We start from the raw sequence: 12513 nt of genomic DNA, 5'->3' as shown, positions 1-12513 counted from the left end.
AAGAAGACAGTAAAGTTCTTTGTACAGTTAGAGATAAACAGAGAAGAGAATTTCTTAAATGCATTTATTTTAATGCTAGGAGCATTGTAAGAAAGGTGGACGAGCTTAGAGTATGGATTGATACCTGGAAATATGTTGTAGCTATTAGTGAAACATGGTTGCAGGAGGGGTGTTATTGGCAACTAAATATTCCTGGATTTCGTTGCTTCAGGTGTGATAGAATCGGAGGGACAAGAGGGGGAGGTGTTGCATTGCTTGTCATTGAAAATATTATGGCGGTGCTCTGGCAGGATAGATTAGAGGGCTTGTCTAGGGAGGCTATTTGGGTGGAATTGAGGAATGGGAAAGGTGTAGTAACACTTATAGGGGTGTATTATAGACCACCTAATGGGGAGCGAGAATTGGAGGAGCAAATTTGTAAGTCGGTAGCAGATATTTGTAGTAAGCACAGGGTTGTGATTGTGGGAGATTTTAATTTTTCACACATAGACTGGAAAGCCCATACTGTAAAAGGGCTGGATGGTTTGGAGTTCGTAAAATGTGTGCAGGATAGTTTTTTGCAGCAATACATAGAGGTACCGACTAGAGAAGGGGCAGTGTAGGATCTTCTGTTAGGGAATGAAATAGGTCAGGTGACGGAGGTATGTGTTGGGGAGCACTTTGGGTCCAGTGATCACAATGCCATTAGTTTCAATATAATTATGGAGAAGGATAGGACTGGACCCAGGTTTGAGTTTTTTGATTGGAGAAAGGCTAACTTTGAGGAGATGCAAAAGGATTTAGAAGGAGTGGATTGGGACAATTTGTATTATGGGAAGGATGTAATAGAGAAATGGAGGTCATTTAAAAGTGAAATTTTGAGGGTACAGAATCTTTATGTTCCTGTTAGGTTGAAAGGAAAGTTTAAAAGTTTGAGAGAGCCATGGTTTTCAAGGGATATTGGAAACTTGGTTAGGAAAAAGAGAGATATCTACAATAAATATAGGTAGCATAGAGTAAATGAGGTACTCAAGGAATATAAGAATGTAAGAAGAATCTTAAAGAAATTAGAAAAGCTAAAAGAAGATACGAGGTTGCTTTGGCAAGTAAGGTGAAAATAAATCCGAAGAGTTTCTACAGTTATATTAATAGCAAAAGGATAGTGAGGGATAAAATTGGTCCCTTAGAGAATCAGAGTGGGCAGCTATGTGTGGAGCCAAAAGAGATGGGAGAGATTTTGAACAATTTTTTTTCTTTGGTATTCACTAAGGAGAAGGATATTGAATTGTGTAAGATAAGGGAAACAAGTAGGGAAGTTATGGAAGCTATGACGATTAAAGAGGAGGAAGTACTGGCGCTTTTAAGGAATATAAAAATAGATAAATCTCCAGGTCCTGACAGGATATTCCCTAGGACCTTGAGGGAAGTTAGTGTAGAAATAGTAGGGGCTCTGACAGAAATATTTCAAATGTCATTAGAAACGGGGATGGTGCAGGAGTATTGGCGTATTGCTCATGTGGTTCCATTGTTTAAAAGGGGTTCTAAGAGTAAACCTAGCAATTATAGGCCTATCAGTTTGACATCAGTGGTGGGTAAATTAATGGAAAGTATTCTTAGAGATGGTATGTATAATTATCTGGATAGACAGGGTCTGATTAGGAGCAGTCAGCATGGATTTGTGCATGGAAGGTCATGTTTGACAAATCTTATTGAATTTTTTGATGGTGTTATGAAGAAAGTTGACGAGGGTAAAGCAGTGGATGTTGTCTATATGGACTTCAGTAAGGCCTTTGACTAGGTTCCGCACGGAAAGTTAGTTAGGAAGGTTCAATCGTTAGGTATTAATATTGAAGTAGTAAAATGGATTCAACAGTGGCTGGATGGGAGATGCCAGAGAGTAGTGGTGGATAACTATTTGTCAGGATGGAGGCCAGTGACTAGTGGTGTGCCTCAGGGATCTGTACTGGGTCCAATGTTGTTTGTCATATACATTAATGATCTGGATGATGGGGTGGTAAATCGGATTAGTAAGTATGCAGATGATACTAAGGTAGGTGGCGTTGTGGATAATGAAGTAGGTTTTCAAAGCTTGCAGAGAGATTTAGGCCAGTTAGAAGAGTGGGCTGAACGATGGCAGATGGAGTTTAATGCTGATAAGTGTGTGGTGCTACATTTTGGTAGGAATAATCCAAATAGGACATAGATGGTAAATGGTAGGGCATTGAGGAATGCAGTAGAACAGAGTGATCTAGGAATAATGGTGCATAGTTTCCTGAAGGTGGAATCTCATGTGGATAGGGTGGTGAAGAAAGCTTTTGGTATGCTGGCCTTTATAAATCAGAGCATTGAGTATAGGAGTTGGGATGTAATGTTAAAATTGTACAAGGCAATGGTAAGACCGAATTTGGAGTATTGTGTACAGTTCTGGTCATCGAATTATAGGAAAGATGTCAACAAAATAGAGAGAGTACAGAGAGGATTTACTAGAATGTTACCTGGGTTTCAGTTCCTAAGTTGCAGGGAAAGGTTGAACAAGTTAGGTCTTTATTCTTTGGAGCGTTGAAGGTTGAGGGGGGACTTGATAGAGGTATTTAAAATTATGAGGGGGATAGATAGAGTTGATGTGGATAGGCTTTTCCCATTGAGAGTAGGGGAGATTCAAAGAAGAGGACATGAGTTGAGAGTTAGGGGGCAAAAGTTTAGAGGTAACACGAGGGGGAATTTCTTTACTCAGGGAGTGGTTGCTGTGTGGAACGAGCTTCCAGTAGAACTGGTAGAGGCAGGTTCGGTATTGTCATTTAAAGTAAAATTGGATAGGTATATGGACAGGAAAGGAATGGAGGGTTCTGGGCTGAGTGCGGGCCAGTGGGACTAGGTGAGAGTAAGCGTTTGGCACGGACTAGAAGGGCCGAGATGGCCTGTTTCCGTGCTGTAGTTGTTATATGGTTATATGGTTATTTTCCAAGGAAACACTATCAAATCAAGAACTACAATTAATTAAAACTAACATTATTAATAAAACAGTATTAGAAAAGTAGGGGGTGTAATGGCAAGGGTGGTGCGAGTGCACATACATCTCTAATAGAGGAAGTGTAAAATGCTCCTTCCCTCCGCTAGCCTGCAGGTCACCTTGGGCAAGGTGTAGCACCTGCTCAGCCCCATGGTCAGGATCATGTGAAACCATGGTCATATGAGCAGCTGGTGCACATCACAATTCCTGGTTCTGCAACCACCGATGCCAGGCAGACAATCTCTGAAGAGTATTGATATTGGCTGGGGTCACCCGTCTTGTAAAGACACTGCCCAGAAGAAGGCAATGGCAAACCACTTCTGTGGAAGACTTTGCCAAGAACAATCATGGTCATGGGACCATGACCGCTGACACCATACGACATTACATGTTCTGATGATAGTGGCATGGCTAATAGAATTGCTGCCTCACAGTTTCCTTTCCCCCTCAGAGTTTCATTTACCCACGCTCTATGTTGACCTCTGCTGCTATTTGAATGGAGTTTGCACATTCTTCATGTGCCCATGTGGATTTCCTCCCACATGCCAAAGGCATGCAGGTTGGTTGATTAACCTAGCCTGCAGTGAGTGTTAGCACCTGGGGAGAGTTGAGGGAATATGGGGAGAATGCAATGGAACTAGTATAGGATTCTTGTAGATAGGTATTGGACCAAAAGTTCTCTTTGCTTACTGCATTACTTTCTGGTTCCATAAAGGTTAAAATATACCCTATATCTGATAGTTTCCACCTTCGTAATGCCTGGGATGTGAGCATCAGTGGTGAGGCCAATATTTAATATCATCTGTAATTTCTATGAGTTGCTTCCTTGACCCACCAAAGCGCATTTTGGTGCAGCTGAATGTTTAGGATTTGCTTCCCTCATGGATAGGAATAGTAAACTAGATGGGTTTATGACAAAAAGGTTCTTCATGGTTTGCACCTTGAAAATGGATGAGCTGGATTTAAATTGTCCAGCTGCCTCACTGTCATTTAATTCATTTCTCCAGGCAACTGGATTATCAATCCAATAATTGAATCACATCTGCATATGTGTATGTTTCCAGATGCCTTTGCCATTACTTTCAAGGATTGTTGCTTTGGGTTTAAAAATTGCGAGCATAAATTCATTATTTACTGAAGTAAAGGAGAGATGAGGTAAATTTGCATCCATTAGTCTACATCTGTTGTGGCGAAGCTACTCAAATCTGTGATAAAGGGTAGAATGACAGAGCACTCAAGGAATCCGAGCTGATTAGAAACAACCTACTTAAACAGGTTTTTCTCCTAACAAACATAATTAAAGTTCTTGAGGTAATTGCAGGTAATATTTTCCAGAAAATACTCTATGCATAAGAGACACTTTAAAAGTTGAAGCTTATCAAATTGAATCAGTTGATGAAGAGAGGGGTTAGACACCAGAACACAGATGGCTATGCTAACAGGTGTGTTCTCAAGCTTGAAGAAAGTAACTGCCGGTGTCCCACAAAGAGCAATGAGGATTTGTCTATTTGTTATACTCGTTGATAACGTAGTTAACAAAACTGAGACTCCGAACCCAGCAATTTAAAGATACTGGCAAATGTAGTTGGTGCAAGGTAAAGTGTAGTTGGGAATAATTAATAATTGAGTAGGTAAAACTTCGGTTCATTCAAATAATTTTGACTTAATCCCATTTGAAATAAAGCGCAATAGATTCAAGTATTTTTTTAAATAGTGTAAAGCTAGTAATATCCAAAATCAATTTAAATTTTAGAAATACACATCTTCAAGGAGCGATGCTGCAAAAAGGTGGCATCCATCATTAAGGACTCTCAACGCCCAGGGCATTCCCTGTTCTTATCGCTACCATCAGGAAGGAGATACAGAGCCTGAATGCACACACTCAGCGATTCAGGAACAGCTTCATCCCCTCTGCCATTTGATTTCTGAATGGACATTGAACTCATGAACACTACATCATACTTCTTAATTTCTATTTTTGAACTACTTATTTAATTAACTATTTTATTAAAATATGAATTACACTAAATATACTTACTGTAATTTATATTTTTTCTATTATATATTGTATTGCTGTCGCAGAGATAAATTTCACGACGTATGCCGGTGATATTGAACCTGATTCTGATTGCTAGGCAGCTGTGGAAGAGTTTGAGTTGAAGACCTTTCATTAGAGCAGTTTTGGATATGGGTAATGATTGAAAGGAGGTAGAACTTAAAGAAAAAATGCGTATTTTTTTTGTTAAACGCAGATACCAAATAGATGAAGAATGAAGAGTGGAGATTGTATCTTCCAATCAAAGACTGAATGAACATTGAACCTCTGAGACACAAAACCTGTTCTATTCTCTCCATCTTCGAGAGGATCCATGCAGTAACCGCGAGCCTTGACCAGAGTGGTCCTACGCATCTGTATCCGTGTTTTCCAGTTGTATTCCAGGATTCTGTCACTATTGACACGATGCTGTTATTTCCTTTATTTATTATATGTATATTTTTACCTTTTATTTTTGCACACCAGTGGTATTATGCTAATCTTTGCATTACCAGTACCTGCGGCAAATCTTAGTTTAACTATTTATACTACCCCGCCCCGACCCCCACACCTTTGCTGGCACATATCACTAACCCGTCAGCAAGCCACGACAAGTTTTGCAACATTTCAACTGGCTTGCTTTTTCCTTCTCTTCAAAGTTGAGGTGATTGGCGAGTGAAGGTTTACTGTGTCGTCAGGCCAAACAGACGAGAAGGTGCCAGGTTTATCTTTTAATCTATTGGTTAATCTAGCCCCAGGTAGCAATCAGGACCACTTCAAATCCATCACATTAGAGAGTGAAAAGAGTTGCCATTGTTCTTATTAGTAATTCATTAATGGATAGGAAATGTGTGATGCTCTCCTTCGATTACTGGCTTATCATCCAGGCTGACTGAAGGAAGTCCTCTTGGAGGGTAGTCTAAAACTGTGGCACATTAGTCTCAGGAAAAGTAGCAAGAGCATAAATTATTTGATTGTCTTTCCTGTACAAAGGACATGGGTCCCCAGCAGGTGCCCACTGTGATGGGTTTCATCCCAACTTCACAGGTCTTTTTTATTATTCGGACATTGTCGGAGAGACTACCATCTGTAATTGTCCTCGAGAAAGTGGAAAGGATCTGTTTTCCTTAACTGGAAGTATTCCCACAAAGATCAAAAGTTCAAAGTAAAATTTATTATCAGAGTACATACAATCCTAACATCCTTTCTCTTGCGGGCATAATAAATCTATAGAACAGTAAGTGTAAACAGGATCCATGAAAGAGCAAGAGCATAAAAGACGACAATCTGTGCAAATGCAAATTTAAATTAATAGCAATAAATAAATGAGAGCATGAAATAACAAGATAGAGTCTTAAAGTGAAGTTATTGGTTGAGGGAACATCTCAATAGATGAGTGTAGTTATCCCTTTTTGTTCAAGACCCTGATGGATGAAGGGTAGTAACTGTTTTTGAACCTGGTAGTCTGAGTCCTGAGGCGCCTGTACCTTCTACCTGATGGCAGCAGCAAGAACAGAGCATGCCCTGGATCATAATACTTGTGGACAGCTTGATAGCTATTCGATGGAGAGTCCTAGAGTATTGATCCAGTGATGAAGAAATGCAAGTATTATCTGAATGATGTGTAACTTTCAGGGAACTTGCATGTGGTGAGGTTCCCTTGCATTATTTCCTTTGCCATTATGGTATGCTCCCTATTTTGTCATCTCGTGGCATAGCATTTTACAACATGACACAGCTTGGCCATTGCTGGCGTTTATGCTCCATTTACTCAACTGTACTCTATTGAAGTGCTGATAGACACACAAAATGCTGGAATCTGCATCTGATGCTGGTTGACACACTGAGTTCTTCCAGTAGTCTGTTTGCTCTCCATCAAAATACTCTGATTTTCTGCCCCTTATACTGTACTAGCTTCCCATTGTAGTGTCATTTCCCCTCCTTAGCCAATACACTCCAGAGTTCCCCACCTTCCCTGTCCCCTTCTGCTTCATGTATGATGGTGGTAGTAAACACCTCGGAGGATCAAGCTATCATTTTGTCTCATTATGAGTGAAGGAGCAGGATAGACCTGTGTTAAAGTTCCCATTTTATCTCGAGTAAGAGGGGGGAAAGCAAAGTTTTTATATTAGTTTACAGTTCAGCAACTACAACTCTATTATGTAACATCACTTTTGTAAAATGGTGCTGGCAAAGGTGGTTAAGAGCAGAGAGAGAAACACTTGGATTTGTAATTACTTGAGAAACAGTATGATTTTAGCAATTTATTTAATATGATTTAAGGTGACCCTTTGACAAATCTGCTAATGTATCTCAAAGAATGTTAATTATTACTTTCCTTGAAAATGATGGACCTTCTAATCCTCTTCATAGCTTAATTTATAAACGTTTTTTAGCAGGAAAGTTTGACTTACCTTTTGCAATTGAGCATTGGTTGTGAATCCCCAGCCACGATGATCCATGGATGATGTCTACTGAGAATGTTTCCCCTTTCATTGCAAACTGTGACTGATCTTTTACAAGGATTGGATTGCTGTAGCATTACTCTCTAATTCTGAGTACACTTACAAAACCCATGCTCTTGTAATGAATTTGTTCTGACTTTGTACACGCCTGACTTTATACTTTTTAATATTTGTTTTAAATCATAAAAATGGAGATTTTCAGCCTCTGTTGTTTCAATTAATTCTTGTTTGCTGTTTGCTCAGGATCCGTACTTAGTTCAATATACTTCTTTCCTTGCTCCCATTCACTGCTTTGCTTTCCTACCCTTTGAAAACGAAATCTAAAGATTAAAGATCAGCTTTTTCTCACAAGTACATTGAAACATAAAATACATACGTTGTTTGCGCCAACAACGAACACAGTCGAAGGATGTGCTGGGGGCAGCCCACAAGTATCACCATGCTTTTAACACAAACTTAGCATGCCCACAACATACTAACTAGCGCTAACCTTTATGCCTTTAGAATATGTGAGGAAACCAGAGCACCTGGAGGACACCTACACGGTCACAAGATGAAGGTACAAACTTCTTTCAGACAGCGGCAGGAATCACTGTAAAGCATTGTACTAACTGCTACGCCCCATCTACATCCAGACCTAGAAATTTATAAACCTGCTTGCAATTTGGGAAACTTATAAGATGATTTATTTGTGCTTATTATGAACAACTGCATTTCTAGGCGGTAAACATGACATGTTAAATGCTTATAATGATGTCATTGCGGGTCGAATATTGCACAGGCAGTGAAGTACCTTTGCTTTGTACCCCAAAATTTCTACACTGATCAGCTGAACCCCTTTCAGCCAGCGATGTTTTCTTGCCTGTACTTCATCTGCCTTTTCTTTCGATATCTGCTTCTTGCTAATGTTGATTTTCTGGTCATGAGTATGATTTTGATCGCAAACTACTGTTCCAGAATGTTCTGTTTTATATTGGTATTGTTTTTCCAAACATTTCCCCTTTAAGGTTGGACCTTCTGTTCTGATAGTAAAAGGAAGATGTGCCAGTAGTTAAGTTCCCAGGCAGGATGGCCATAATTCTTTGAAAGTTGACTCTGTGATCCTGTTCTTTTCTGGATTAGCTGATCTCCTGATATTACAGCTCTTGACCTCAGTCCATGGATTAAAGTTCCTGTGCACTCTCTCACATTTAGCTCCTTTTACTGGTAAACTGTATGCGCTTTCATCCATCTGTCTAAAGGAAATGCTATCTAAAGGCAAGGTCCTAGATAATCGCTTGTCCCTTTCCCACTCCTGTAAAACAGTGGGCTCCACTTCGTGGGCTGTAGATTTGGGCACGTTTTACATGTTAACCCAGCCTGGCTGAACCAAGTCAAGTTGTATTGCATTTTTCTATCTGGTAAATCTTCCCTTTAAAACAAAAACACTTGTGGGCACCTAGGAAATGCCAAGTATCACCATTTCCTCTTCTGATGTCTCTTACCACTTCTTTCTTTGTTACCTCGCTCAGGTAGGTTCTTGGGGTCTTTCTCCCCCAGAATGAAAATACAAGAAGGTATATATTTAAGGTGAGTGGGGGGAATGTTGAAAAGAGATGTGTGTGACTTTATTTACACAGTGGTGGGTGACCGGAATGCTCGGGTAGAAGTGGTGCGAGCAGATATGAAAGCAATATTTAACAGCCATTTAGACAGATACATAAACAGACAGGAAATGGAGGGAGATAGATCACGTGCACTTTATAAGTTGCTATCATGTTTGTCACAGACGTCAATAGCCAGTGCTGGACTGTGTGCTGTGTTCTATGTAAGATGCAAAGTTCTCAAGGACATTTTCACAAACTTCTATTTTCAATGCATACACTGTCCTTTAAATGCTACCTTCTAATTCTAAGTTGCATTAATTAATCCTTCCTGAGCCATACAGCACCTTTGAGCTGAAAGTTCCAATGTGACTCGAATTGTGTCCCTTTCATCATGACTTGCAGCCCCAGTTCCCTGGCAATACACAGTGAGCTGCACTTAAAACAATGCATTCAGTCTAACACCAAGACCATGTCCTTCACTTTGGATCCATAGGGTTGATTTTGTGGGCGGTATTTCTCCCCCACTGTCTTTCTTATTTTCACTTGGCCTCTGACCTTACTCGTTTCCCTTGTTTACTGCTGTAAGTTCTTGTACGGCTGTAGTGTCCATTTCCCACCCAGTGAACCTCCTTCATGTCCCACCCAGTAGACCTCTACTCATGGGGCACATTGCATCCTCGCAAGACTGCATCCAAGTGCATGGGGACGGCAGACTCTCTCTCTGTCACGGTGGTCGCTGGCTCCAAACAAACCCTGGTGTGGTGGACGGCAGCCTCAGTCACGGTTACTCACGGTTAGTAGTTCAACCCGGGGGCAGAGGAACGTCAGAATCCCCATAAAGAGAAGGAAACAAGAGGTTAGACGTAGGAATACCAACAGAGCTTCGGAGGGGTGGCCTTGTGACACCGCAAGAAAAATCATTCTCCACAAGCACAGAGGGACTCTGTTTACAGAGCACAACGGAAGTCTCCTTTAAGTACCGGTACTCATAGAATCTGGAAAACAGATTCTGGAAATCAACTCGACAAGACCAAACAGAAAGCGCCTGGGTTTAATGGCTCTAACAATTAGAGAAACAGAGAAGTCCGATGCTCTTCGGTAAGCCTCAGAGACTCTCAGGGTTTATGACGCTCATGGTTTCATTCCAATCCAGCCTGCACATCCCATGTCTCTTACTGGATTGCAGCTTGAATTCTTCCAGCAATTACCTACATGCACTGCTTTACTTCCTAACAGTCCCTCAACTTTCCTACAAATCCATCGTCATCACTGTATTTGATCTGCCTTTTTCATCGATATCTGCTTCTAATTTCACTGATATCTTGCAAATGTTGATTTCCTGGTCAACAGTAGAATTTTGAGGCAGGGTCTAAAAATGATATGCTTTGTTCTTTCATGGAAAAGCCTATCTGAAGATTAGCTTTTGGTTTCTTTCTGAATGATATCCAGAATCTCCATTTATCTTAAATTGTAGAATCTCCTTCCAGGCAACACTCCCCTCATCTAGAATTTGTCACCCTAAGTGCTGGGTGTTTTTGTCATCCATATCCTTTTGAATTGAATGACTTGTCAGTGGAATTAACATGTTTGGGTCTGCTGTTCAAGTACTACAATGCAAAACAACTGAAATCTCCAACACTGTTGTTTAGCATAGTGCAGAGAGCAGATCATTTACTGATCATTAATTAAAGGAAAATTTTGTGGATTCTGTGGGGAAAGAAGGGAGTAACTTTCAAAAAGCACGATAACCATTGGTGTGGTCGCACACCACATCATACTGGGGTCACATGACGATCTCTGCAATCTGTGATTGGTAAAGTCACACACCATGTCACCGTACTGGGGCCACATGGTTTGTGAAGGCTGAGGTAGTCTATCTGAGGAAGGAGTCAAACAAAATTACATTTACTGGGCACACAACTGCACTGGGAATGGAATGCCCAAAACATACCCAAGGGGTAAAAATAAATTTTGCTTAAAAAATAAATCATCCCTATCTATAGCTGTGTGAAAGCTATAGATGAAAAAATAATTTTGAGCAGTGAGGAATGAATGCTGTGTGTATAATAGTCCTGACAAATTCTTTACAAATCCAGCAGAGGGCAGCATTACCACATCGAACAAATCATTGAACTGGCCGCCTGATGATGCAGCTTTTTCATGATCAGATTTCTGACCTCCAACATACTGTACTATTAGTCACTCTCTTCCCATGTTCCACTTAAGTGACTGATCTGCATGTGCATGTCTAGCCAGTTTCGACAGGCTATCGGATTGTGGCAAACATTCCAAGTGAGCCTGATGGTTTAAATCACACATCCTTCCACCTATGCAATGCAGGAGCGGTCAGTGATCAGTAATGCTTATTGAAGCGGGACCCTTTCTGGTATATACTCAAGGTGATGATGAACAGCCCTGTTTGTAATGTTCTAAATGTTGTGACTCTTGTGCAGAATGAGAGTCAGATGTGCCTGGCATGCCGTAATCTGTAGAGTACTTCAGGTATGCATCGTGTTTCGTCAAGTAAGAGTCCATTAACCTTTTCTGATCTCCTGATCTGATCTGGCAGATGTGCAGGTCATCTTTGATCTGCCACTTGCCTGATAGCACACTCCCTAAGTACCTGACACAGATGATACCATTCCTCCCAAGTCCTGCACTCAGTGGCCACTTTATTAGGTACACCTGTACACTTACTCATTAATGCAAATATCTAATTAGGGAATCATGTGGTAGTAACACAATGCATAAAGGCATACAGACAGGGTCAAGAGGTTCATTTGTTGTTCAGACCAAACATCAGAAGGAAGAAGTGTGATTTAAAAGTGACTTTGGAATGATTGTTGGAGCCAGACGGGTGGTTTGAGTATCTCAGAAACTGCTGATCTCCTGGACGCTCACACACCAGTCTCTAGGATTTTCAAAGAATGAAGTGAAAAACAGAAACATCCAGTGAGTGGCAGTTCTGTGGGCAAAAACACTTGTTAATGAGAGAGTTCGGAGGAGGATGGCCAGGTTGTTCAAGCTAACAGGAAGGTGGCAATAACTTAGATAACTACACGTTACAACAGTGATGTGCAAGAGAGCATCTCTGAGCACAAGACTTGTTGGACCTTGAAGCGGATGGGCTACAGCAGCAGAAGACAGCGAACATACACTCAGCGGCCACTTTGCTAGATACAGGAGGTACCTAGTGAAATGGCCACTGAGTGTATACAGCATGTCGATTCCACACAAAGAGCAGTGCGGTATGCCCTCCCCTGCCCTACATCCATAGCTTTAACTTTTTTTTCAACCACTGACCTTGTTCCTCTTTGAACTCTATGCCAATTTGTCTTCGCTACTTCCCCCACCAGTTGCTCCAGGTTTGTGTCTGCAAGATGCAAACTGTAGCATCTGCCAGATGGAGACACTGCAGTGGTTTTAATGAGGGATGAT

At 40.9% G+C, this 12513-nt stretch overlaps 1 protein-coding gene across 2 annotated transcripts in view; it reads left to right on the top strand.

Moving 5' to 3' along the window:
- The window catches only part of hip1 (huntingtin interacting protein 1), a 344258-nt gene extending 336563 nt beyond the window's left edge, over nucleotides 1-7695 (top strand). For both annotated transcript variants that reach the window (XM_073053676.1, XM_073053677.1), the window contains exon 31: nucleotides 5242-7695. In XM_073053676.1, the coding sequence (XP_072909777.1) occupies nucleotides 5242-5252 (11 nt within the window). In that variant the 3' untranslated portion in view covers nucleotides 5253-7695. The remainder of the gene's footprint in view (nucleotides 1-5241) is intronic.
- The last annotated feature ends 4818 nt before the right edge of the window (nucleotides 7696-12513 follow it).

This window comes from Hemitrygon akajei, chromosome 8 (assembly GCF_048418815.1).
Source record: "Hemitrygon akajei chromosome 8, sHemAka1.3, whole genome shotgun sequence".
Taxonomy (NCBI): domain Eukaryota; kingdom Metazoa; phylum Chordata; class Chondrichthyes; order Myliobatiformes; family Dasyatidae; genus Hemitrygon; species Hemitrygon akajei.
Note: the sequence above shows the minus strand (reverse complement) of the source record. Positions and strands in the feature narration are given on the sequence as shown.